The following is a 25,731-nucleotide window of genomic DNA, read 5'->3' as shown; positions in this document are numbered from 1 at the left end:
AACTTTAGGAGGTATTAAAAGCATAAATATCTCACTTCCACATGGATTTTTGAAGGTATTGGATATTTCAACTTCTGTTGAATGCAGGTGGCATTTGTGACTAAATTGTTTTTATCTCCAAACTATTCCTTCCCGTGCTGCTTCCAGGTATCTGGGGTGTCACAGACATCTTTTCTGAAAACTTCTTTCCTTAGGATCTTTTCTCCTGAGAAGCTGAGAAGCTTCAGGAACAAAATGTAAGCAATGATTATCTGCTGCTGTGGAATGCAGCAGGTGCATCTGTGATTGGTCTCATGTGGTTGTTTCTAATTAATGGCCAATCACAGTCCGGCTGTCCAGACTGTCTCAGTCAGCCACAAGCCTTTGTTATCTTTCCTCTTCTACTCTTAGCCAGCCTTCTGATGAAATCCTTTCTTCTATTATTTTAGTAGAGTTTTAATATATCATAAAATAATAAATCAGCCTTCTGAAACACGGAGTCAGATCCTCGTCTCTTCCCTCATCCTGGGATCCCTGTGAACTGGGGGTCCCAGGATGAGGGAAGAGACAAGGACAAATTAATTCCTCACACTGAGGAGAGGAATTAATGGTGCAACAGCTCAATGCTCCTCATGCAGGGAACAAAGAGCACTGGAGACACAGAGTGACCCCCCTGGGGTGTGAATCCCACCCAGGCACTGCAGCCACGCCCTGCTCCAATCTGCACCTGCCTCTCGCAGGGCACTGCACTTTGTCTCCAGCTCTACTGAGAGCCAGTTCTGAAACACTCAGAGTGAACTTTCCCAGGTGAAAAATGTATTCCCTCATCTACCTTGAGAGACAAGACAAGAAGTTCTTACCAGACATGGCAGTGAGGTCAGCACTGCTGCTGAACAGCTCTGTAATTCCCAGACCTCTCCAGACATCCTTCAGATCAATTTCCTGTTCTACTGTGAACCTGGAGAATGGAAGAGAACATTACAAAAAGCCAGATGTAAGCACTACTTACTGTTATTAGAAGATTAAATTTTCTAGGTGAAAACACCAAGATAAATAATGCAAAGTAGGAGATCTAGTGCTAGTGACACCTTCCAAAAATGCTTATAAACAAATGAGTTTACTCACAGCTGGATTTTTCCTAATACAGAAGCAATCAAAAATATGCTAATGGTATGTGCAGCCCCCTGCCCATAAAACTGCAGAGCAAAATTATGCAGCAGCTAATGGAAATGCTTACTTTTTACACAAGAGGTTTCCTCTAAAACCTGAATTTAATTGTGCAGATACCAGAACAGAATATCAAATGAGGCAAAGGACAGCAGAACTTCCCAGAGAGCTGCTGGCAAAGGAGGAGTAAGAGACATACTCCATTTTCACTTTGATAATATAAAAAAGACCAGCTATGAATATGAATATGAAGCATTGCTGATTCAGCTTCTAATTAGTGTGTTGGCACAATTGTAATTGGGTTTTGATTGTGAGTAAAGAGCGGGGAAAACAAATAGCTGTTAGTGTAAATGCACAGAGAGTAACCTGGCAAAAGCCCTGCTCTAGGCTGGGTTAGTGTGCTGGAAGGACAAATTGACATCTGTCCTGAAGGCAACATTCTGGGCAACCTGGGAGAGTGGAAAACAAGCAGAAGCTTGTTCCATTTACAAGCTGATTTTCAAACATTGTAAAAGCTACGCCTGGTGTCAGCAGAACAAAAAGAAACCTTTATGCGTGGCCAGGCTGAGACCGGACAGCTGGAGAAACACAGAAACATGGCAGAAAAATATTAGTAATGGCAGCCCCAAGCAGAAATACCAGCTGTGTACAGGCTGCCACAGGAGAGTGACTGTAATCCTTGTGAGGGGTGAGCTCTGGGGGCTCTGCAGAGTGAGCAGTGAATTATTTGTGATTTACAATGTGCTGGCTGGAGCTGTCCAACACTCAGCATGCTCTGTAGGAGGCTGCTCTGGTTTGTTCTGGTTCCTGCAGCCACTGAGTCAGCCCCAGCCACAGCTCGGTCCTTGGTGATGGGGCACACAAGTGCTAGAAACAAATAAATGTGCTTCTGGGCAATCTCCTTCTTTGGGATTGAACTCCCCAGCTCCTGGGAGAACAACATGTTCTCTTCTAGTGAAAATCTGGCCCAGAGCTGTGGGCAGGGCACAGCTGATGGAGAGCTGAGATGTCCAACCTTGGCATGCACCAGCCTTGGCAGCTTGAAAAGGAATCATCTGGACATCAAACAGAACTGGATTAGAGTCAAGTGGATCTTCCTCACTTACACAAACCTGAAAAAAATCCAGTACATAATCTACTTTCATAATGAACTTAGAAATGCCACTAGAAGCCAAAAATCTGGGGTGGAATGGATATCATCCAGAATTATCATTATCCAAAGAATAATTTTAGGACTTAAAATAGGATCTGGAGATAGCTCAGCACTGATAAATCACTGGTGGCATCAGCAGTGTTCATGCACTCTGTCCAGACCAACTCCAGGGCATGCATGGAATAAAAACACAGGAACTGATTCTTGTGGTTTTACTGCCTTGAAAGTTCTCCAAAGAATCAGAAGAGACCAACAAAACCTCAAGTACTGAAGAAGCTTCTCATGGTGTTCTGGCAGATCCTGCATCAGTTACTGTGGTAACAACTCTACAAATTGCTCTTTCAATCCAATTTCCCAGACCTTTAGGCTCCAAAACTAAAACCACTTTTACTCTCACAACACGCTTGTAAAACATGTCCACAGCTACTTTAGAGACTTTGGTAAAGACCCTAAAAAAGCTGAATTGAGACTTGACTCCCAATGCTAGAGTTAGTACAGTGCAGTCCAGAGGTCCTGTCCGTGCACATTAAAGAATTCCACAGAAAATAAACTCAGAAATATTTCCTTCTATATTATATTTACATTGAAACGTTTTGAAAACCACTCCCAACTGCACCTCCTTTACAGAGAATGCAAATCAATGTTAAAATACATTTTATAAAAGTTTCAGAGCTTTTTCTCTTTGTGGTTTTTATTTCACCCCAATATTAAATGCATCAAGCTTTCAACATGATTTAGGCAGGAGCAGTGTCAAATTTGTAAAGAATATCAGGATAAGAAAGCAGCAAGTAAAGTCTGAATGGAAAGCAGACTTTGAAGTAAAAAATAAGAAAAATAACTGCAAAAAAAAAGCATCTTTTTCCAAGTGCAGAGAAACAGAGTAAGATAGAAATGGAAATCAGGTGGGTTTAAGTCTCTGGACCATTAGAGAGCAAACACCCATCTGCTCAGAGATGCAAGTGACCCAGAAAGCAGCTGTGGCACAGGATGCTCCTGCACATGGAGCCAGGGAGAGCCCTGGGAGAGAGAGGCTCAGGAAAAGATAAACCTGGAAAGGCTCACTGAGCATGGATGTCAGGAAAGGGAAAGCAAACAGATGGGCTGCAAAGGCAAGGAGTGCCTGGGGGAAGGACAGCACAGCCACTGGAGATGGAGGCTCCATCCCTGCCTGGAAGCTCAGGAAAGCAAATCCTGAGCAGCTGGATGAGTGAGGGGCTGCCCAGCATCTGCAGAGGTGAGTTCCCCCTTTTTGTGACCAACAAAACAAACCCATAATACAACATCAGCTGTGCAAATATCAAATGATCCCTTTATGAAAACAAACCTCATTAGTTCCCTTCTTAGAGTTTTGTCCTGTGGTAAAACCCCACTCCAAAGAGATCTCCCCTCTTTCCTCACATACTCTGAGAAGCAGGCAGAGTTACAGATCAATTATTAATGAGATTTCCAATATTTCAGCTGACATCAGGACCAGCCTTTTCTCAAAAGTAACAGGGCAGCTTCCACAGTCTGAAATTTCATTTCAGGCTCTGCAGTTCGACACAAACATTCAGCAGGAGTTACCCCTCAGTCAGATCTGGATTTCTGTGCACTCCCTACAGACAGTGAGGATGATATTCAAAACCAAAGCTGACAACCCAGAGCACAGAACTGACACTCCAGCTCATTTCCCAGACTCTGGGAATGCTGAGCTCCACCACACTACCCCTGGCACTTGGTTATTTGCACTGTTTGCTGCATATCATGAACCAGATGGTCATTTTTGATTTCCCCCACCAGCTTTTAGGTGCTCCTGATGCTAAAAATACTCTGAAAAACTGATTTAAATACTTCACTATCAAAAATCATGGAAGAGTAGCAACTGAGAGCTTTAAAAACCACAAAGCGAAATCTGAGAAATAAGACACTGAAGACAAGATTAGGTAGAGAAACCAGCAAGTCTCTGGAGATTTTAGCTGAGAATCAGGACATTTTAATGAAATTTAAAACTTGCACAAGCATTAGAATAAAATGATGCATTTATGTCACTGACATTCTGTAGTTAAGCATTAACATTCCACATCAGGCCATCTTTTCTTCTATTTTACAGCCTTTTAAGAAAGAAAAGAAGATGTGTTCATCTTCTATGGTATCATGCAACCCTTAAAACACTGAATTTTCTGTGATTTTTAGGTGCTCAAGAGCCAAGGAGGATGAAGGTACAGGGTCTGCTCATCCAGGAGAAGGGAACTGCAGCCTGGAGTGATTCATCCCAAATGCCATCATTTCAAAAATTCCTGAGGGTTCTGAGTGAGCCAAAGCAAGACAATTCCAGGTTTTCAGATTGGCTCTAAGAGATGGAATCCTGCACAAGGACAGGCAGAGGAACGGCTGCAGTGCCTGACATCAACACTCCTGCTGGTGCTGCCTTGTGCAGGCTGCCCTGGAGCAGAGGCTGGGCAGAGTCCCAGAACAAAGCAGGGATTTATCCAAAGGATCTCCTCCATGGATCCACCTTGGGCAGCACAAGAGCCCAGCCAGGGCTGCACCCAAGATGAACCAAAATGGCCCCAAAATGCACGAGCGCTCCCGGGGTCTCTCCCTGGGATCAGTTCTGCTCCATTTGCACCTTGCAGTTCATTGTCCCATTCCAGCTTTAGCCCAGGCAGTCCCACCCTGCTTGTTTTTCTCTCTCCAGCCCACGGTGTTTGTGCTCTTGGGGCTGAGATTTGGATCATTTGTCCTTGGTGCCCAGCTGGAGCAGGAATTGTTTTGTCTCCCTGCTCTGTGCACAGAGCTCACCATCCCATAATATGAAACCCAGACCCACACACTAAAGCAGCACAGAATGTGAAAAATATAAAGCTGAAACCTGAGGGATCATTTGGAGAAGAGGCCCTGGGGACTGAGGCACTGTTGGCACCCAGGCTCCAGTGCCAGCTGCTATCAGTTCCAGCATCCTGGCTGGAATTTCAGCCAGCTTGTCCCCAGGTGCTAGGAGCAGCCTCCAGGATTTAATACTCTGAAAACAAACACGCCAGAGAGCAAAAAAACCCCACTAACAGCAAAACCAGGCAAAAAAAAAAAAAACCCCAAAACAACAACCATTCAGCTGCTCTGGGCAGGGGAAGCAAAGCAGGTTGTGGGTTTTTCTCTGGGAAGTTCCTTCCTTCCAGGGCTGAATGTGCAGGAGTTGGGTGGGATTGTGTTCCAGGGGAGTTTTGTGCCTCTTCTGTGGTTGTGTCTCAAGGACAACCAGCACTGGCCCATTCCTCATCAAAAGGGGACTTGGGACAGCAAGGTTAAAAAGTAAAACCAGAAAGCTCAAGGATTTTTTTTTTCATTTTGGTTTGGATTTATATTGAGTTTTGAGGAGTGATTTTAGTGCTTGCTGTTTTTTCTTTTAAAGAAAACAACCCTCAGCTAACACCACTTACCATTTTGGCACCATTTAAAGATTTTAAAGCTATTTTAAATGCACAAAAAAAGCAAGAAGGTTGTTACAGAGATTTGGGCACACTGGAACAATCCTGAAGAAGGGATCTGCAAACTGTAGCATCACTATTAGGTACCAGTTCCTCCCATGCTCTTCAAGTAATTTCTGTTGGAGAGACAGCTTTGTAAATTAGATTCATGGTCTGTTTCACTCCTATGCAAAAAGTGGATTAAAATGTTGATCATTTTAGTCTGGGTTAAGCTGGAAACAATGATTTGGAAATGAAAATGAGGAAGTATAATTTAACCATTCTGTACAAATCTCTCCTTTGCTATTAAGAGGAATAATACACAATTTCATTTGCACACAGATAATGCAGACAGAAATTGCAAAGTTGTGATTAACTCTGCTTTGGCAAGTCATTCGGTCCCATTACAAATGTATAAGTTTAAAAAATGTTCACTTTATAATTGGATAGCATCTCTCAAGATATAAAAATTTAATTTTATTCCAGTGCTGCTTTCAATTTCTCAGTGGACAGAGCCTGGAGGCCACATTTCATAACATGCCTTTCTGAGTCACAGCATCAAATATTTATGAAGTGTTTATTTAGAGCATTGACAAAATCCTGTAGATCACCTCTGAATCCCTAATGGAATCCAACACCTTGGGAGTTGCAATTAATTTCTGGATTTTTAGTAAGGAGACAGCAGGATTCCTACCCAATTCCAGGCTCAGGACAGTTAACTTTTGTAAGCTGAAAACACTGAAGGTGATTAGCATGTGTTTGCCTCTGTATAGCCTGAATTTGCAGGTGTTTATCCATTCTTTGGGGTTCTTGGGTAAGAACCAAGCAGCCTGAAGGCAGAATAAATAAGGACATTTTATCATCACACAAACCCCAGGCCCCAAATTCCCATGCGAGAACCTGGCTCCAGAGAACCCTGGAGTGCCTGCAAACACAACCCCAGATCACCAATACAAACTGAATCCAAGTCATAAACATAATTAATTATGTTTTCAATACCATTCATGTGTTTAGATACCCAAAATGCTTCAATATGGAAACTGGTTTTTACAGATTTTCTCCATAATCAATGGAGGATCTCTACAATCTGCTGTGGATCTCCCACTCTAGAAATTCTTGGAGAGAAGATGCCCAACTTCAGCACTTGGTGCAGAGGCTGCTGTCCCAGGTAGAGAAGGAAAGCTTAAGGATGGAGGAATCCTCAGATTTCTCTCCTCATTCACACCAGGCCCTGCAGGAAAAGCAGCCTAAGAGAAAAATCCCCTCCCACGTGTCTTAGTGGACTTTCTGAGGCCTCTGGAACCTGAAGCTCCCAGAGAAAACAAACAAGAAACAAATCCCAGGAACAGAGAGCAGCAGGTTCAGTGTGTGTAAAACCTGCAATGCAGCTCCTTGCTGCTCCTCCAAAGGAACTGGGGCTTAAAATCAGAGAGAAACTCTTACAAAGGGGACTGAAAAACAGCCCCAGAATGCTGCTGGACCCTCAGCACTCTGCCTTTATGCTCTACAGAGGAGTGGATTCCATCTCAGTTTGGGATCAGGGCATGCTGACAGCACCAGTCCACCTCACCCTAATTTATCCTGGCTGGCCTTGTTTATTGTGCTCAGCTCCTGGACAGGGGTCTCTGCTTTGGAAAGGGAGCTGATGGACTGCAGGGAGCCTGAACCTGTGAAATGGAACAAGCTCAGATCTCCAAGGCACCTGAAATCAAAGAACTGCTTTAATGATTTAAGGATTCACTTGAGTTTATTTTTTCTGCAGCCACGTACCCACTGCACAGTGCCACAAAAATAGAAGAAGTGGAAGTGATTTCTTTCAGAGATGGGCTCTATTGTTACATAAACACTTCCATGAAATCCTCATGAATCACTTGAAGGACAGTGTGAGCCAGCTGTACATTATTAGTGACATTTAGTAGTAAACAACTCTGCTACCAAGCCAGGCAGAGCCCAGGCATGAGAAATATCTGAAGGTGGAAGAAGCAGGATTCCAGGAAAGATCCAAATGGTGCATGTGGGCAAATCCGCCCTGAGCACACAGCCTGTGGCTGCAAATGGACTGACACAAATTTCAGGCCTTCTGGTACTGATGTCTTGTTGTTCTTTGCTGCTCTAAGGAGGAAAAGCAGCACTTTTTACAGCTGGGGAAAAAACCAACCCAAAATGGACTGGAATTACCCCTCAACACTCAACCATTTGTATCTGCACAGACACACACCAATAGAACTTCTGAAAATAGCAGCACACAGAAACCTAATTAGCACCTAAATGAAACATTTGGTAGCTCAGACTTCCAATATTTCTGTGTCTCCTGTCTAAATGGAACTTACCCATAATGAGTTCTGCACTACTCTGAGCATCATCCTGGGTGGATGAGGGAACTTTCCCTTCTGCAGAGCTCTCCTCTCTCTGAAATGGATGCAACTGCTGAAATAACCTCACCCTGCACTGCATCCCCAGGCCCTGCTGCCAAAGCCCCCCTCCTGTGGCTGCTGCATCACTCCAGGCTTGAGCAGGACAGTTCAGGTGTTCCCTGCTCTGCTCCTCCATCAATTGGGATGCAATTCCCCCTTGCAGGACCTGGGAGCACGCTCTCACCTGGGCAGATACACTTCCACTTTCTGCTTCTTCACAGAGTTAGCCCACTCATTAATCAAGGAGGCCTTGACCAGTGGCTCCAGGGTGGCCAGGGGCACCTCCTGCCTGGAGAGGACAATCATCATGCTGATCTCATCCCCCTCATAGGGGATTTCCAGGACCTGGTAGATCCCTCCTGCTTCGTTGGAGCCATCACTGAACTCTCCTAGAGCAGGAAAACAACAAAAACCCTGTTAGGATTATTTTCTTTTGTCTATAGTGTATTTACTAGATACTGGAACTAAAAATGACCCTCTTTAGTCTATATAAAAATTTGGTATAAAATTGGTTTCTTCATCACAGAACCTGAGGCTTACATTTGATTTCTTAAAGAATACAAGCTCAAGCTATCACAGAGTTTGTAGATAATCACAGCTCTGGGACATAACTTTCAGTGGTTAGGCAGAGAAGAGTCTAAAATTTAATGCTGCTGAGACTTTCAGGGAAATGGGCAGAGATCTTATTCAGGAGAGAGGATTTTTCAGTGATGAGATTGAGCAAAATGCTGCCAGACATTTTAGAAACCTCTTGGAGCTCAAGCTCCAACTAAAAGTGATCATTAGTTCTGCTGTTCAAAGAACCTCTATTATACCAGTCCAACAGTAAAGAACAAACATTACTCATTTGAATGTTTAGCACAGCACAAGAAAAATATTTTTGTGATAAGCAGGACTAGCTCAAGAATTGCAAAGAACTTCAATCCAATGGATAAATATTCTGAAATCCATCCTAAGGCACCAAGCAAGTCATTATAAATGTTGCTACCAGTTATAATACACACATTAAGGAAAAAAAAAACAAACTCCGAGTCCCTTCTTTGGGCAAACAGCACATTAAAAATTCTAGGCAGAAGAAGAGACAACAATACAAGTGGATATTACTGCAACAAACCCATTAAGTGAAGATTTAGTAGCTCTAAATTGCTAAAGGTCTAACTCACCGTAGTAGAACTCTCCCTGTTGGTACATCATTGGAATTTGCACTTCACTTTCATCATCTTTAGTGAAAGAAAAAGTTCTGGTATTTTCAGGCCTGAACTGTGACTTCCAGTTGCCTTTAAAGTAGATTGCATTGATGAGAGCCAAATGAGTTAGAGCACCAAAGTCTCTTGAAGACACAAAATCTTTGATCATACCTAAAAAGGAACCCAGCTGTCAGTCTGCATGTCAAAGTGAGCATTAAATCCAAACTTAAGGCAGCTTGAAAAATGCAAAAAAATAAAAAGCAGTGTTAACATGTAATTTCCAATTCAGATGTTTCATTAAATCTCCAATTAAAGTGCCAGTGTTTTGTAAACCTAAATCACAGTGTAGGTGTGGAAACCCTTCCATCAAGGACGTGTTAGGCAACTGTTTCTTGATCACTACTAAATACACCCTACAAGGAAGCCACGTGGAGAAAGGGTCACATTTGGAATGTTTACCCTGCTGCTATGAAACTGTTCAGCACTTCCACCTTAAGGTCAGAACTTGCACAAACTTTGGTTCCAATCCAAAGCAGCACTTAAATGGGTGCTTGATTTAAAGCTGCACCCATTGCAGCTTCACCTGGGCCAGCTCTGAGAGAGCTTCAGAGATCTTCTGTTGAATTCAAAGCCAGGACTAAGCACTAAAAATCCACATAAATTCCCAGTGTTTGTTCCAGTGGCACTAGCTCTTGAAAAGCAAAAGAGGAAAACCATCTAGCATCTGCTCTATTCATGGGAGGTACAGCAGCTGAGCATGGCAGCTGCTTTGCTCCTACTCCTGAATAAGTCATTTACATCAGAATGCAGTCTGGTACCTGCTGTAGCTCATCTCAAATGCTCTGCATTTCACCAAAATCGTTCCCAGTTTGGTAAACTGGGTGCACTGACCAGATCTGTCACTGTTCTTCAGGAATTACAGCCTCCTTCAGATTGCTTTCTTGCTCACTTCTATTTTTAGCTGACGTTGCAATGCAAAGTGTTAAAATAAGCACATTCCTCCATCTGATTATTACTCCTTAATCCATGGTTTAAAAAACAAATTAATTCTGCTTTCTGGAGCATATGATCCTGACTAACTGGTGTGAAATTTGTGTATCACAGGGCTGGATTTCTTCCGGGTTGCTGTTTGTACTTCATTTTATCTCGAATGTTCTAAGGAGGGAGGTGTGACCAACACTCACTTGAAGCTGGGAAAAAACAAAAGGAAAACATTTCCAGATTTCTATTTGGTACTCATATTTCTTTGTTTTTTCAGCCACATCTTGTTAATACATCAATGAAATGTTAAGAATTTTCCTGCCCAGAGGAACCTTTGATGGTTCTGTTTTCTGCTCTGAGCGTCCCAACGTGCTGAACAGGTTGGAACTGCAACCTGCCTGGGCTGTGCTCCTTTCCTAAGGGGGGAAATCAGAGAGAAGGGGACCAGCTGAGGGACTGGAACCACCCCAACCTGACACCAAGAGCCCCCCAGCTTCCCTGGTGGGCCCTGCTTTTCCTCTTCCCTCAGCCAGACACCACATCCATGGAAACCCTCTGCAATCTGCTGCATCACCTCCACCCAGCTCTTTCTGCAGCCTGAGAGAAAGGGCAGGTTGTTAGGAACAGAATGGCTGCTTGGAACAAACCAGACCGTTTTCAAAAGGGAATAAAAGCATTGCAGAAGGTGCTTTTCCAAAAGGAATTATGGATTCTTAAGTGCTCAGACTTCATGGAGATGTGTTAATTCCTGCCAGGTGATTCCAATCCCTCCAAATTCCCAGTGGTACAACTGTGGCAGAGCCAGACCTCCCTGAATTACTCCCAAAATCTCAACCTTCAGAGTGGGGAACCAGAATGAGAACATGCTTTGATCCCTCCACCAGGAGACTCCCAGATATGGGGACTCTGCATGGCTCCAGGAAATGCCACCTCTCTGGGAGCTGCCAAGCCAAGCAGCATCCTGCAGCTCTCAATGTGCATATTTACAGCAGTAATTTTGTGCTTAACTCCCCTGCTGCAAATTTGTGTTGTGAAACTGTTGACAGCGTTCCTAAAATCAACTACCCTCTCAACATGCTATCTCGTTTCCTCACACTGCAAAATATTACATTACACACTCTGATTTTTGTGGTTCAAAATTAGCTTTTTATTCCCCACTATTCTATTTCTCAGTACCTTGTGAGGATGAGCTCCTCAAAGGAGGAGTGATACTCCACACATGCAGAGCACAAGCCAATAACCCCTCTGCAGACAACTTTTCTGCCATTAGCAATAATACTTTTGTACAAAAAAATTAAAATACTATTAAAATACCTACCATTAAAACAGTCTCATTCAACAAATGTTACAGATGGTAAGACCAGAGAACAAATATTCAAACACATGCCACATGATTAACAATGACTAATATTACTTATGACAGACCATTCCTACACAGGAAAAAAATAGAAATACTAGAATTCTTCTCCTGGGAGGAGACACTTCAGTCTCAGACAGAACAGATAAAAGCCAAAAAGAACCAACCCAACACCACTGCACAAGTTTGGAAGCAGAAACACTTCCTGCAGGAAGTGCACAAAAAGATCACATGCACTTACTATTTGTGTGATTCTCCACCCATTTATTGATCTGAGTAGCAACAGCTGCACTTTGGCTGAAATCTACATTCTCTACTTCAGCTTTGAAGTATTTTTTCACCAGCTGCAGGAATTTGTCACTGACGTGGAACCCATTCTGCACGTAGAGGGAGTTGGCGATGTCCAGCACGTAGTGACTTTCATCAGCAGTTGCCATGTCAGAGAGCTCCTTCAGGAAGGCAAACTCTTCACCTGGGGAAGGACAAAAACACCTTCAGTGGTTCAGAAAGCAAAATGATTCCATGGCTTTTCTGCTGAAAAGTCACCAAAATGTTTTATGCGAAGGAAAGCCATCTTTTTTAAACAAACTTGTTTCTAAACCTACACACACACCTTCAGATCTGAAGGAATAATCTCCAGGATCATATTACTCAGAGCCTGTTTTTTCTACTAGCTATAATTAGTCTAATTAATGAGACATTTGAGTCCCACCAGAAGCAAAGCTATCAATGGAAATTCTTTCTACACCAAAAAAGCAATTAAAAAAAATTCTTCTCACAGGTTCCATTCCTTAGTCTTGCCACCAGAAATTCTTAACAGAATGTTTATTCAATCTTAAATGCCAGTTGTTTAAGGAAAAATGAACTTCAAATCTTGAAACTAAGGACCTGCACAGCCTCTTCTATGCCAAAAGTAGGTCTAGAATTTCCCAGGATCCTTAGTGGGGCAGTGCAGAATCCTTGGTGGGTAATGAGGAATCTTGAACAGAATTAAAGCAGTCTGCTTCAAAATAGGGAGCTTGTACTGCTGCATGAAGGTGAAATTTTTAATTTAAAACCTAACAAAATAAACCTTAAAACTGATGGCAATGATGTGTTTCAATCAGAAATCGTGGGAACACTTTCACTGAATGCCACACTCAAATCCCAGAATAGTAAGCAGCCCAGAAAAAAAAAAATCAGCTGCACAAGAGGCAAGAGGGAGGACAAGGAGAAGAAGGACAGGACATGCCCAGACTCCTCCATCTTGGCTCTTGAACCCCCATTCTAAATCCCCAAAATTCTACTTTTTCCACCCTGTGACAAATTCACTATCATTCTACTCAAACTCTCGTGGCTTGTAACTCTTCACACAAAGTTGGTAATTGTTTCCATGGGTTAAAATCAAAGGCACAGGTGTTTCTGACTCAGTGCCAAGGTCTCTGAGCCCCCTGCCAGGGTCTGGAGTCCTCCAGGGCAGCCAGAGCAATGTCCTGGGCTCTGACATGTCAGCACCTCTCAGCTCATGCAGAACCCACACTTTTGAGCCTGCCCAGAAATCCACCAAGAAACCCAGTGATTTATAACCCATGGACATCAGCAGGCTGCTCCCAACCCTTGCTCCTGTTTCTCTAGGACAAAAAGTAATAAATGATGCAAAGGCCTCACCGTTTTTCAAGCTGTCAAAGCCCATGGAATGTCGGATTTCCTTCAGGGTGGTGCCATGGGCCCCCAGCTCCACCATGCCCATGGCTATGGCAATGCTCAGAGGGGAGAACAGGATGTTCTCATCCTCCCTGCTGGCTCTCAGCTGGTTGTAAATGTTCACGGACAGCTCAGTGATGGTTTCATCAGGAAAATTGGTCTTGAAGGCTTCGCTTTGCAAAGCAAGCAGGGACAGCAGTCCAAGGAAATACATGACTTGAGATTTTAAGGTCTGAAAGATAAATTTGGGACAAAATAAAGATTGTTGGATAATGTAAAATTCAACTTGAGAGAAAGAAGAGTAATCAACTTTTTAATCTTAAATCTGTGGGGGAAGAAAATCCCTAGAGTCCAATGCACAGCGCAGTTAGTTGGAGGAGACACTATTAAAAGAGAAGTATGATGTATTTTCACACAAAAATAACCTCCTCCCTTGTGTAACGGTATGTTTGTGAAATCTTCCAGCCCCAGACCAACAAAACACTCACAGCTTCTACAGAAAAGACCCCAAAGACAGCAACCCCTTCCCTCCTTCCCTTTGGAACTGTGGCTGTTTAGCAGTGCTGACCTGGAACTGGTTTGTGTTTCTGCACTTTTCCACAAAAAACCCAGAAATCTGCTATTTCTTTCATCTGACCTTCTAGTAAGATGAACCTTATTTATCTAAGTCACTTGAAGCCCCCAACAGGTAAAACAGTTTCAAACGCTGTGAGAGAGCTCCCTGACACCCGTGACAAAGTTACTGTTCCGTGATGTTGCTCAGTTGCAAAACGTGTGGCAAGCAGCCAAAAATTCTTTGAAAGAAAAAAAGAAAATCAATCATGCCTTAGTTACCAAATAAACCCCCTTTTGTTAGTAAATAACAGTGAGAAGTTGGGTAGCTCTGCTAGCTGGGAGTCAACCCCCACTCAGAGGATAAAGGTACTGTACAGTGAGAAAGATCCAGCAGTGGGAACAAGGAAGGAAACTAAATTTAAAAAAGGGTGATGCTTCTGACTAATCCATCCCCCAAGCTCTGCTGAAATGCTCTGGGGTAAGCAACAGTTCTCACTCCACCCCAGTTTAGCTCACACAACTACTGATAGTAGAATCCCAGCTCCTGGAGCAGGGAATGTGTAACTTCATCCTTCCTTTTTTATTTTCCTTTCAACTCTGCGCTACCTTGGCATGCGACCCACTACTGCTGCAAGGCTTGGGTGAGAAGCAGCAAGCAGCAGAGCTCCTGTTTCAACTGCTTCCCTCTGCCACTCTGCCTCCAAGGCACAGCAGCCCAAATCCTCCTGAAGCAGCAGGGCTTGGACAGGACAAGGCTCAGAGCTTTACCCACGAGTGTTTACAAGTTGTTGTGCCAGGCTGCAGGGCTCGTCAGCACAGCCCAGATTTGTGTGAATGCTGCTGCTCCACAGAATCAATTTGCATGCAGGCAGCCCAAGTGCTTCTCCTTATGCTTCCCAGCAATGCTGGGGCTGCACTACCAGGTTTTATAGACATGGCACAAAGTGAGCTTTAGACAACATTTATATTCTGCATTTCATCTTCAAAGGCCTATGTAGCATTATCTAATTCACTCACTCGGCGCTGAATGATCCATAATTTAAGTGTTATTACTGGCATTTTATAGCTGAGAAAATACAAAGAACAACAGGGTACACACACGTGCCTTGGCAGCCACTGGTGCCAGCACTAGTTAAGATTCCTCCTGTCCCCCAGCCTCCATCAGCCTTTTGTTCAGCGCTGAACTGAGAAAATTGAAGGGATGAACGAGTGCAGCAATCCCACATGGTTCAGGGCAAAAGGAGAGCCTTGCCTCTCATCTTTCTACATATGTAAGAAATATTCTCCTTCCTAAATTTCCAATAAATTATCTATGGTGGCATCCCTTCACTTCTGTGGATTACTTGATCAAGCTTCCCCTGATTCTTAGTAAGATAGCAAAAATATCCACTGAAGGCTCTTATCCTATTTAGGAACAGTGCAGAAAGTCACAGAAGCCTAAAGCACCAGCTTTAATCCTTCTGTCTGCATGTTCCAATGCACTGACAGAACTACCCAGCACTGCTGCCCAGTGCAAAACACCAGTCTGACCATCATTATTTATTTCAGAAACACTGAGACACTACTCATAACCCCAAACATTATCAACACACCACAAACTTCCTCAGCAAAACTGCTTAATAGCAGTACATTTTTTTTAACCTACCCATTTATAAATTACTGACTTAAGAATATTAAGGTTTCTGCTATAGGAAATAACTGGATTTCTCTGTGATCATGGGCATTGTAGATTTCTTTATTTAAAAGCCCTGGAGCATGCCTCTGCCAGTGTTACATAAGACTTGAGCCAGCACATCCCCGTGATAGACTGAGCCCAGGTATTATTCTCTTATCCTAAAAGCTGCACAAGGCAAGAAAAGCTTAACAAAGCTCCATCACACAGGTCTACAGTGGCACCAAAAACGGTGCTCAGGAAATAGATAAGCAGGAGCTCATCTTGCTTTTGTTGAGGATGAGCCCGAATTTGGGAGCTCTCCCACACTAATCTATACAAACAAGTTGTGCAACTCAGTGTGGATGCAATTACACAGAGAGCTGAAGCTTTCCACTCCTGGATCAAGAGCAGCTTGAGCTCACTTGGAGACCTGACGTGGTTAAAACAGATGTGAAATAATCTGCAATTTTCAGAAAGGCAACTTCCCCAGCCTTGCAGTTGCAGAGGCAGCTGCTCAGCACTCCATCACTGATCTCTGTCCTATGTGCTACTGCCAGACAGGCTTAAATAATTGCACAGGGGAAGGAGGGGAGAAATTTATACATCTTAATTAAGTGTTTAACATGCAGGTCAGACTGTCTGAAAGCTAATAAAATATTTGTTATTAGACAATGCTGGAACCCCAACATTACATACAAATCAAAATCATATTTCTTTCTGACCACTCACCAAAAGCTCCTCATGTGAAATAATTATGTTATATTACTTTTCATTATTTAGTTGGACAGAAAATAGAGTAAGTACATAGATGGAGAGAAATAAAATTTATACTGAAATGCTCTTAACAAGACCAAGTACCAAAGTTATGTTTTTAACTACAAGCCAAATCCCACTGATGGCAACACAAGAGGCTGAACTGTGCAGAACAGAAGTTCCCAGTAGGAACGAATTAAAACCAAACAATTTTGATTTCCTCCCCAGCCCTTCCACATCATTTTAGTCTAGAGAGGCTTTCTAATGAAGTTCACAGTGAAGTTCCCCACACAGATACCAAGGGGAATGGCAGATAGGGAGGCAGGAATGAACTCATGGATACAGGCAGAGAATTTATCAGCTCCTTTGCTGGCAATGCTCTCCAAAGTGAAAACACATAAATGAATGAGTCCAATGCAAGGGAAGGTGCTTTAAAGCAAACCAAAGATCTGTGGGTGCTGGTCAGTGGGGAGGAGGCTGTAAAACACCACAGATCAATCCTTGCCAGCCAGTGTGCAAACGGTCTCATCTCATCCATCTAATGGGAAACGTCCGCGGTAAATTCCTCAGCTCAATTCCTCTCACACTTCTGGCTCATGCTGACAACTGGGAATCCAGCTCTTAATTATCATTCCAGCCAGAGCAGCTCCTGCTCCTCTGATCCTGCCTCACTGCAGGCTGGATTACTTTGGGGTCTGGGCTCCCTCAGGCAGGAGGGCTGGGTCCCAACCAAGAGCTGGGACTGATTCTGGAGCAGCAACTTGTCAGCATCTCCCTCCTGACAGAGCCCAGGACACCCTGGATTGTCACTGCAGCAGCACTGAGAGCATCTCTGAATTGCCTGGACCCTACTCACAAACACACTTCAAGATGAAGGAAATGAAGCTGAACGTTATGTAATGCACATCCAGAAACTTAAACAGTCCCTGGGAGTATCATCAAAATTTTACTCAGTCTTTTCTGTCTTCCTCAGACATCCCCAGTACAGTCTGTCACTGCTGATCTGCATCAATGCAATCTGGTTAAATAATCCTGCAGCAGTGGGAAAGGAGTCAATGTCCCTGCTGAACAACGGTTAAAAATCAACAATCATCAGTTTCAAACACTATTGTGTACATTTTGCTTTCACTGGCTAAATATAAGAATAAAAAAAAGCTGTTAAAAATGCTTTCACTCCTCAGCCATACAGTTATTAAGGCCAAAGGTATGAACTGCTCATTTGAGGGTGTGTCACACAGATTCTGAGTTTTGTTTGATCTCATCAACTGATGCATGAACACCTCTCTCCTACCAGGCAATCAAGGAATCAGTGCAAACAAATTCCCCTTGCCACAGCCTCCTCTTGAACAACAGCTGTGTATCACAAATCCTCACTTGCTACAGAGGTTTGTCAGAGCATATCAGTTTTGTTCTGGCTTGCAACTGTTCTCAGGGGAAAGAAGCAGTGATGGAACACTAAAACAAAATTCCAGATATCCATCCTTCAGCAGGTATTGGCACTGAGGTCACACCTGGTTCAATTCCCAAGAAACTTTTTTCATTCAGCATTTCAAAAAACAGCCCTGAAACTCAGCCCAGCACATTTCCCCAGGTGGCCACAGCCAGCTCAGGTCTGCTGCTCACCTGCCCTGGGGCCAGCCCAGATGTGCTCCTGTGCATGGGCACAAGGGACACCCATCCTTGTGATGGCTGAAGGAAAACATTCATCTGATAAATACAGGACTGCCTCTCCAGCTCTTGCCTCTCCCCAGCAGAAGGCTGGGATGACTAAGAGGAAGGAGAACAAATTCGCCCCCTCACACCCACAAACTCTGAACTATTCGGTTCCAGTAAAATGCAGAAGGGGCAGGCGCTCTCTGGAAGCTGAGATATTTTGAGATATCCTATCAACAAACTCCAACTGAGTTCACAGACATGAGGTACCACGGATTTTGAAACAGCGAGACCTGGACTTGGCGTAGGAAGGTGCCAAAAATTCAATTAAGGGTTGAATTCTAGTACCTTGTACTTGTCAGACAGGTTGAAAAAATGGGTTATAATTTCCTTTTCTTTTACACCTTTACAGAGGGTTTTATAAAGAAACTAATTTATGGCTTTAAAAACCGACAAAACAAAGCTGTGATACATTGCCTTGGTTCCTCAGCACACAGAGACTAAACCAAGATTAGTTGCCTTCGAGATTACTCTTGGCTACCTGCAAGCTAAACACTAAAGGTGTGGGAAGTACAAATGAGAAAAACTGCTGATTCCTGATCAGTGAGTTAAAAAAAAACCCTGGGAGGAAAACAAGTGTGGTAACAGCACTGATTACATTGTCTCCTGTAAAGAGCAGCTGCAGGAGCAGACAGGAGTCCGGCAGAACAATTTGATAAAGTAACAGACGGATTTGCTCAGGGAACAAGACCTGCTGGGTCAGGGGAAAAACCCCCTGTGGATGCAGGCAGGAACTGGGGGATTCTCCTTCCCCCCAAACCCAACCAGAACAGTGCCATGCTTGTGGCAGGTGAATCATGGAAAGATGTGAGTTTGGTGAAATTCAGCCACTACTGCTTTGCCAGTTGGTAAATATGAGAATTGCTGCAGGCACCTTTACTCTGAATGATTTCTTGTTGGCAATCACATCTACCAACAGAAACCAGAGAGAGGCACCACCTAACTAACAACAACAGCTCGGAAAATGAACAGAGAACAGTGACAGTGAACCCAACTTCCCCTGCCAAAGAACCCCCTGAGCCCCAGCCCAGCCCAGGGGAGGCAGGAGCAGTTGGTGAGATCCTCAGCTGTTCTCCAGACCAGGAATGGTTGTCATGGCTACCCTGAAGGATGTGCAGAGGAGGCTCCAGACATGTCCACGATTTGCTCCCAGCTAGTTCAGGCTTGCCTCAGGCCCTACAACAACAGGGGAATGTGGCTGCTGCCACAAACCTCAGGCTGCTTACAAACCCCACCTGATCCACTGCAGAACAGCACAGGAATGGCCTTTCCAGTCCCTTCTGCTTCATCCAGCAATACAACCTCTCAGATTTTTATTTGAACATTGGGCAAAAGTTGCACCTCCAGCCAGCACTACTGGAGCAAAAGCATTCTCACCTCCAGAACCTTGTGGTTTTACCACAGCAATTCCCCACAGAAGTAATGTGATGCTCCCATCAGCTGCTCCCTGTGTTCATTCTCCTTTCCCTCCCCAGCACTCAGCCCCTCTCTCCTTCCAGCACAGGAACTGGGAAATAAAGCTCAAACCTGAGCTGGCTCCACCTGAGAAATAATTTCTTTTCCAGAGCCAGGACAACAGGCAGGTGTGCCGGGGACAGCAGCGCAAGGGATCCACAGCCAGCAGTGCCCTGGGATGTGCTCACACCCGGGGCTGCACACAGAGCCTGCTGCAGGTGAGAGCAGCAAATCAAACACCAATCCTCACAGCACCCCATACACAATTCAGGAGGTGTTACTGCTTAGAAGCAGCAGAATACAGCCAAGGAAATGGGAAAATAACTAAATAGCCATTAAATGCTTCAAGCCACAACTGAATAGATAACCAACTGGCTATCAGGGCCAGTGCAAGCAGCACATGAAGGGATCTACAAAGTACTTTGGGTATCAGCAGTGCAGTCCCTGGAGGTGGTGACAAGCCTGGGAAATTCTTCATTCCTTGGACAGCAGGCAGGCACATCACTGCTCACTGTGACTAAATGTGTTCCATTTAGCCAGCAAGGCAGCTCCTTCTTGTTAGGGGATGTACTTGTATTTTCTGTGCCGCAAAAAATGTTTATCCCTAAAAATGTTTGCCCTTAGCCTATGTGAGCATCTGACCTTGTCAAGCAGAGATTCAACAGACACATGTGGAACCTTGTTGGAATCAGTTTGTCTCAGTGCAATGACATCTCTATCTCAAGCTGCGCAAACATTTATTAATAAGTTAAGGGATTTTGTCACCATCTGTCAATTATGGTGTCATTGCCTCCTGGAGCAGGAAACCTTGAGGTTAATTTCATTAGAGAGCAGCACAATAATGACATAGGAAATAGTGGGGTGTTTAAAACTCCAGTATAGAGTGACTAAGAAAAGGAACAGTCATTCCATAGGAAGTGTTTGGACCACACTAAAACCTTGCTCTCCAACACACAGCCAAGTCATGCCCTCCAGGATTCTTTATTCCTGTTTTTTAAATGACCCCATGGCACCAGGAGCATTGAGAAAACCTGAAAGGCAAATGCTACACTGAAAAAATTTCATATTGACAATTTTTTTCCATTGAATCCCAAATGTTTTTAAACTTTCATGGAGCTTGGCACTGACTCACTAACCTGCTGAGGCAATTATGCAAGCCAAAGTTGTCTTAATTGCGCTTCCTCAAGCATATTCCCTCAGCTCTAATTAAAAAATAAAAAGAGATGCTGAGAAGCCATGTCCAAAATACTTAAATTTGAATAGCCTGAAGCGAACATCTAAATACATGTCTAGACAATTAAAAAAGGTGGTCTTGTTTCCAAAACTACTGCTCTAAGGCCTGCAACTGGGAGGACTCATATGCAATTTCTCGGTTTGTTTCTTCTGTCTAGGAGAAACAAATTTTTAGAAATACTTTGGCAGAATGCCTTATTTTTGACAGCTCCAGTGTGCCCCACAAAGTAAGAGTTATAAATAAGAAAACACAAAACCCACAAGCTCTGTGAGGGAGAAAATTTGAAGCATTATGGAACCTGGGGATTCTAAAAGGTTCGGAACCGGGGGTGTCCCTGTGGCTCATCTGACAAAGCCAACACAGTCTGATGGGGAGAGCTTCAAGCTTGAGACTGAAATACCACACAGGACCTGCTTCCAGCAGACCAAAAGGGAGTTTACCTAGCAAGTTCCATAGAATTACCTCAGTTAGGCACAGCCTGATTGGTTTTGGTGGTTCCAGCATCCATTTGTGTCCAGTGAGGGCTGTCAGCCCTGCACAGCTCTCTGCATGGGGTATCTCTCAGGTACACTGGTTTGGTGGTGAAGATGCTAACCTGACTGCTGGAAGGAGGGACAATGCCCAGGCACAGGAGGGCAAGGTGGCTCTCAGAGGCTCTCCAGCACCAATTCTGACACACCCTACCTCTGCAATGACTTTTCAGTGAAAAGGCCAATGCAGAACTCCACTCAGGGCGCAACCATCCAGGGAAGATCCCCCAAATGAGACAGCAGCATTCCTTTTCCTCCCTCAGATTTCCTTAGGGCTATCTGGGAAAGGAAGGGTGAGATCTAATTCTGTAATAGTCTCTTTCCATCAGGAGCAGCAGAGATAGAACACTGCAATCAGTTATTTTAGACACAAGAACAACTTCTTGCCTGCTCTTGCACGTACCACAAATTTCCTTACTTACACTAAGTCCCATTTCTATTATTTTCCTGTGAAACTCAGCTGATCATCAAGCTCCCACTATAATTTAATTAAAAGGGCAGTAGCTAAGTTTCACCATATGCAACTGCCAGATGCAATCACTGCAGTTGGAGTCTAAAGGCGAGATCCCTGCATGTACTGGAGCGTAGTTGTATAAGTGATGAAAGCTGTCACTTATGTCACAGATATTGCTGTAATGCATGGTGATATTACAGCTTCAGCAGCACCAAAATATATTAATAATACATCCTGTGGAAGCATTTCCAGCAAGCGAGTTTGGAATGCAGTGTTTCAAGCATTTTTCTTGCAACTCCCTATTTATACATAAAGTCACTTGAGATACATTACATTAGTCTGTGTACTTTGCCTGGCATTATACAAGCTCTCACAGCCAATTTTAAACCTTCCAAAGTAGGAGGACTAAAAGACACAACTAATTAAAGAGAAACAAAAACAGAACAGGAACCCTTCACTACTTAGGGTTGCTGGAATAGGGAACATTGCAGGAGACGTAACTAGAAATTGTACATCTCTGGAGGAAATTTTGCTGAATGTCTTTTAAAAGTCCATCAACTAACTCAGGAAAGTTTTCAAATACCCTTAACAAAACACAGTGAACAACGACAATCTTTAAATCATCCCAGAATAACTAAATAGAAAAAGCACACGGTGTGAAACACCATTTCAAAAGACCAAAGCAGAAGTTAATTCTTCCTTACCTTGTCCAGCTCCCTTCACAAGGACTTCAGAAGAAAAGAGATCAGGCTATGGTATAGCTATGTCAAGATGATGAAGAAAGTTAATTAAAATGCATCAGGATTTCAGAAGAGGAGTCTGTCAGTGCATGAACTGAAAGCAAGTGTGACATACAAACCAGCTTGTTTTCCTACAAAATAATATTGGCTGCAGCCTTGCAATCAACACTGGGCTCCATTTACATTTGGGTAACGTCCCTCTTGCCAGGAGAGTTATTATTCGCTTCTGTTAACACTTCTGAGATCAGAATTACTTTCTTACAGTACAGTAATAAGGCAGAGATTGCTTTAGAAAAAAAAACCAAACCCAAAACAATTGACCCCAGCATTCAGAGTAGATGTTATACCCTGATTAATTACCAGCAGCAATTCCTCATCACCAGGACTGCTGCATTTATAATGCATGGGCACCATTCCTCCAATGCTGCTCTGCTGCATGCTCCCCTTCTCCATGGCAAAATCAGGATGGCAGCAGGCTCTGCTGAGCTTCCAGCCAGCCCCAGGCACTCCTGGGAGCAGCTCACACCTCAGAGAGCCAGTCCTGACAGCCCCAGGGCTGAGAGCAAACCCAGCTCAGAGCTCAGCCCCACCAGCAGCCCTGGCACCAGCTGACAGAGCTGTCCTGGCATGGCCAGGAGCCAGGCAGAGCCTAGGAAAGCCCAGGTTTAAAACCAGCTGAAAGAGCTGTCCTGGCATGGCCAGGAGCCAGGCAGAGCCTAGGAAAGCCCAGGTTTAAAACCAGCTGACAGAGCTGTCGGCACAGGAGGGCAGAGCCTAGGAAAGCCCAGGTTTAAAACCAGCTGACAGAGCTGTCCTGGCATGGCCAGGAGCCAGGTAGAGCCTAGGAAAGCCCAGGTTTAAAACCAGCTGACAGAGCTGTCCTGGCATGGCCAGGAGCCAGGTACAGCCTAGGAAAGCCCAGGTTTAAAACCAGCTGACAGAGCTGTCCTGGCAGTTGTGCCCAGCCTGACCAGCAAAGCCACGGCTGAGGCACAAAATGAGAATGGAAAAAGGCTCTAAAGCTGGTCTAGCACAAAGTCTTCAGAGACAAAAGGGTGAGAAAGAAAAGTCACTCAGAGGGGAGTTCAGTTCTGAACCAGCAAAATGGACTCGCTGAGCAAGGACATTTCAGCAAAATCAGTAACTGAGGGGAAAATTCAGCATTAAGCCTCTCCAAATATTTCTCTAACATAACAGAATAACATCTGTTACAAAGTACAGATTTTTTTTCTGAAAACTACAGAATAATCTTGATGCCAAATTCAGCCAGTAGCAGGATTTTTTCACTGTGTATTTTTCACAGTGGAAAACCTCTACAAGGCATTCCATAAGAATTTCTTTTTGATCTGAAGGATGTTGATCACTGATCTTCCCAAAGGAGTGAGAAGCATGGGAATTCCACGTGGAGAAGAAAACTAAACTCTTCTTTCCTCCCACCCTAAGGCCAGCTCCAATTCTTGCCTCTCAGGCCTCAGCATCACTGCTATTTACTTTGCTGCTATTTTTCATATATTCTCAAATATTCTCAATTGTCTCCCTTATCTCCATGGTTTCTACAACTCCACAACTCTGGTTTTATATTGCTTGCACTTGAGAGCAGCTCTGCAAATATCTAAAAAAAGCAAGCAACCAGGACATCTGCCCATGACAGACACAACTCCAGACACCAATACAGACAAGTCAGATCTAGGCAGGAGGAGTGAACCACCCAGTATGGCACAGTGGCCAGAATTGCCACTAAAATCCTCAAGCTTTTATCTCCACATCATCATTCACATCCTTCCTCCCTCTTATTTCTTCACAAGCATCCATGAACTCACCAACTCCAGGAAAAAAAAACCAAAAGCCAACAAATGGGACAGGAGCAGCCTCCTGCTGTTCCAAGTGGGAGAGCTGGCAGGGCATGAAAACACAAAGTGAGCTTGGTGCCCTGCATGTGTTTCTGAACTGTTCACAGAGAATATCTGGAGCAGCAGCAGCTTTAAGGGATAAACTGGAAAGTTAGAAACAGAAAGGCAGGGAGGAAAAACTACTTCCCGCTGTTCAGGCATCTTATCCACAACAGAAGATACACAACCACCAAATAGTTTTTTCAATCAGAGTAAAAAACAAGCCTCATTTTACTGAGGGGGGAATAAAATCCCATTTTTGTTCTGACAGTTTCATTTATCCTGGCCTTGGAGGCTTGTGGCTATTGAAACATCACTCTTGGCCCACCATGGACAAAGCAGCTCAGTTCAGAGTCCAGCACTCAAGCTGTGCCTGGAAGGTGGAATCTGGCCTTGGAGCTCACTTCTGTGCTCACTGTTCAAGCCTCATTGGTTTGTGTTTATGGGAACTGACGCTGCTCCAAGTACCCACTCCACGATGAGCCATTTAAACACCACATGCAGGGAGCTGAATTTGTCTTAATCCTGCTTATTCTCCCACACTGAGGAGTTTGCATCACGTTAGACCTGACTGTAAACGCTGCAGCAATTCCCATGAACAAGAGCAATCACAAAGCACTGGAGGAACAGAGCACTTGTGCTGTGCTCTGCCGGCTCACATCTCCACACCCTCCCTGAGGCTCCAGGAACATGCTCGTGCTGTGCTGCTCTGAGGATGGCTGGGGTGTTTTTGGTTGGCTGGTTTTGTTTTCCATTCAGATTTTTATAACTTGAAAGCTCCAACACCTTAAAGAAAGGAATTGAATCATTTCCAACACCCAGAATGAAAACTGAAAGTTGAAACCTCATTGTCTCCCCTCCCCAAACCAAACTGCCCGTTTTCCAGCAAGTCTCAGAGGTTTTCTTAAGGCAAGTTCATATTAATTCTACCTTGTGCTACAAAGACTCTGACACTACTCCCAGCTTTTGTGTGTTGAGCTATGATTCATGTGCGTCCAGTATTTTCCATTGGTGGGTAACACACACACGTATTTAAAATGAGGTTAATCTTTTTAATTGGCGTGGCTTTCCAAACTAAGTAGGTTAACCTGAATTCTTGTGCCTATATAAAGAGCCCAAATTTCAAGCTTTACATGGGTTATCTGATTTTTATGTCTAAATTAAGTTGTCAAATAGGCAAGGTGGATAGCTGCCCCTCAAAGCAAGGAATTCAGACCCAGTTTGTGCCAAGCAGTTCCATCAATATGGTCACAGAAGAAAAAATATTTTAATTTTCAGTCAATCTGCCTCAGCACCAAACCCATTAGGCAACAAGCAGGCAGAATGCCTTGCCTCACACAGACCTCCCAGAGCTGGTGCAGCTGGATGAGCAGCAGTGCCCAAATGACAC

General features: G+C 43.9%; 1 protein-coding gene across 1 annotated transcript in view; it reads right to left on the bottom strand.

The window, feature by feature from the left end:
- Nucleotides 1–25,731, bottom strand: part of SERPINI1 (serpin family I member 1) — a 45,303-nt gene that overhangs the window by 7,634 nt on the left and 11,938 nt on the right. The window contains exons 2-6 of the mRNA XM_030954539.1: nucleotides 13,329–13,596; nucleotides 11,923–12,153; nucleotides 9,320–9,514; nucleotides 8,341–8,545; nucleotides 840–937 (exon numbers count right to left, since the gene is read on the bottom strand). Coding sequence (XP_030810399.1) covers nucleotides 840–937; nucleotides 8,341–8,545; nucleotides 9,320–9,514; nucleotides 11,923–12,153; nucleotides 13,329–13,578 — 979 coding nt within the window. The 5' untranslated portion in view covers nucleotides 13,579–13,596. The remainder of the gene's footprint in view (nucleotides 1–839; nucleotides 938–8,340; nucleotides 8,546–9,319; nucleotides 9,515–11,922; nucleotides 12,154–13,328; nucleotides 13,597–25,731) is intronic.

Source organism: Camarhynchus parvulus, chromosome 9 (assembly GCF_901933205.1).
Source record: "Camarhynchus parvulus chromosome 9, STF_HiC, whole genome shotgun sequence".
Lineage (NCBI taxonomy): Eukaryota > Metazoa > Chordata > Aves > Passeriformes > Thraupidae > Camarhynchus > Camarhynchus parvulus.
This window is presented reverse-complemented; position numbering and strand designations above follow the sequence as displayed.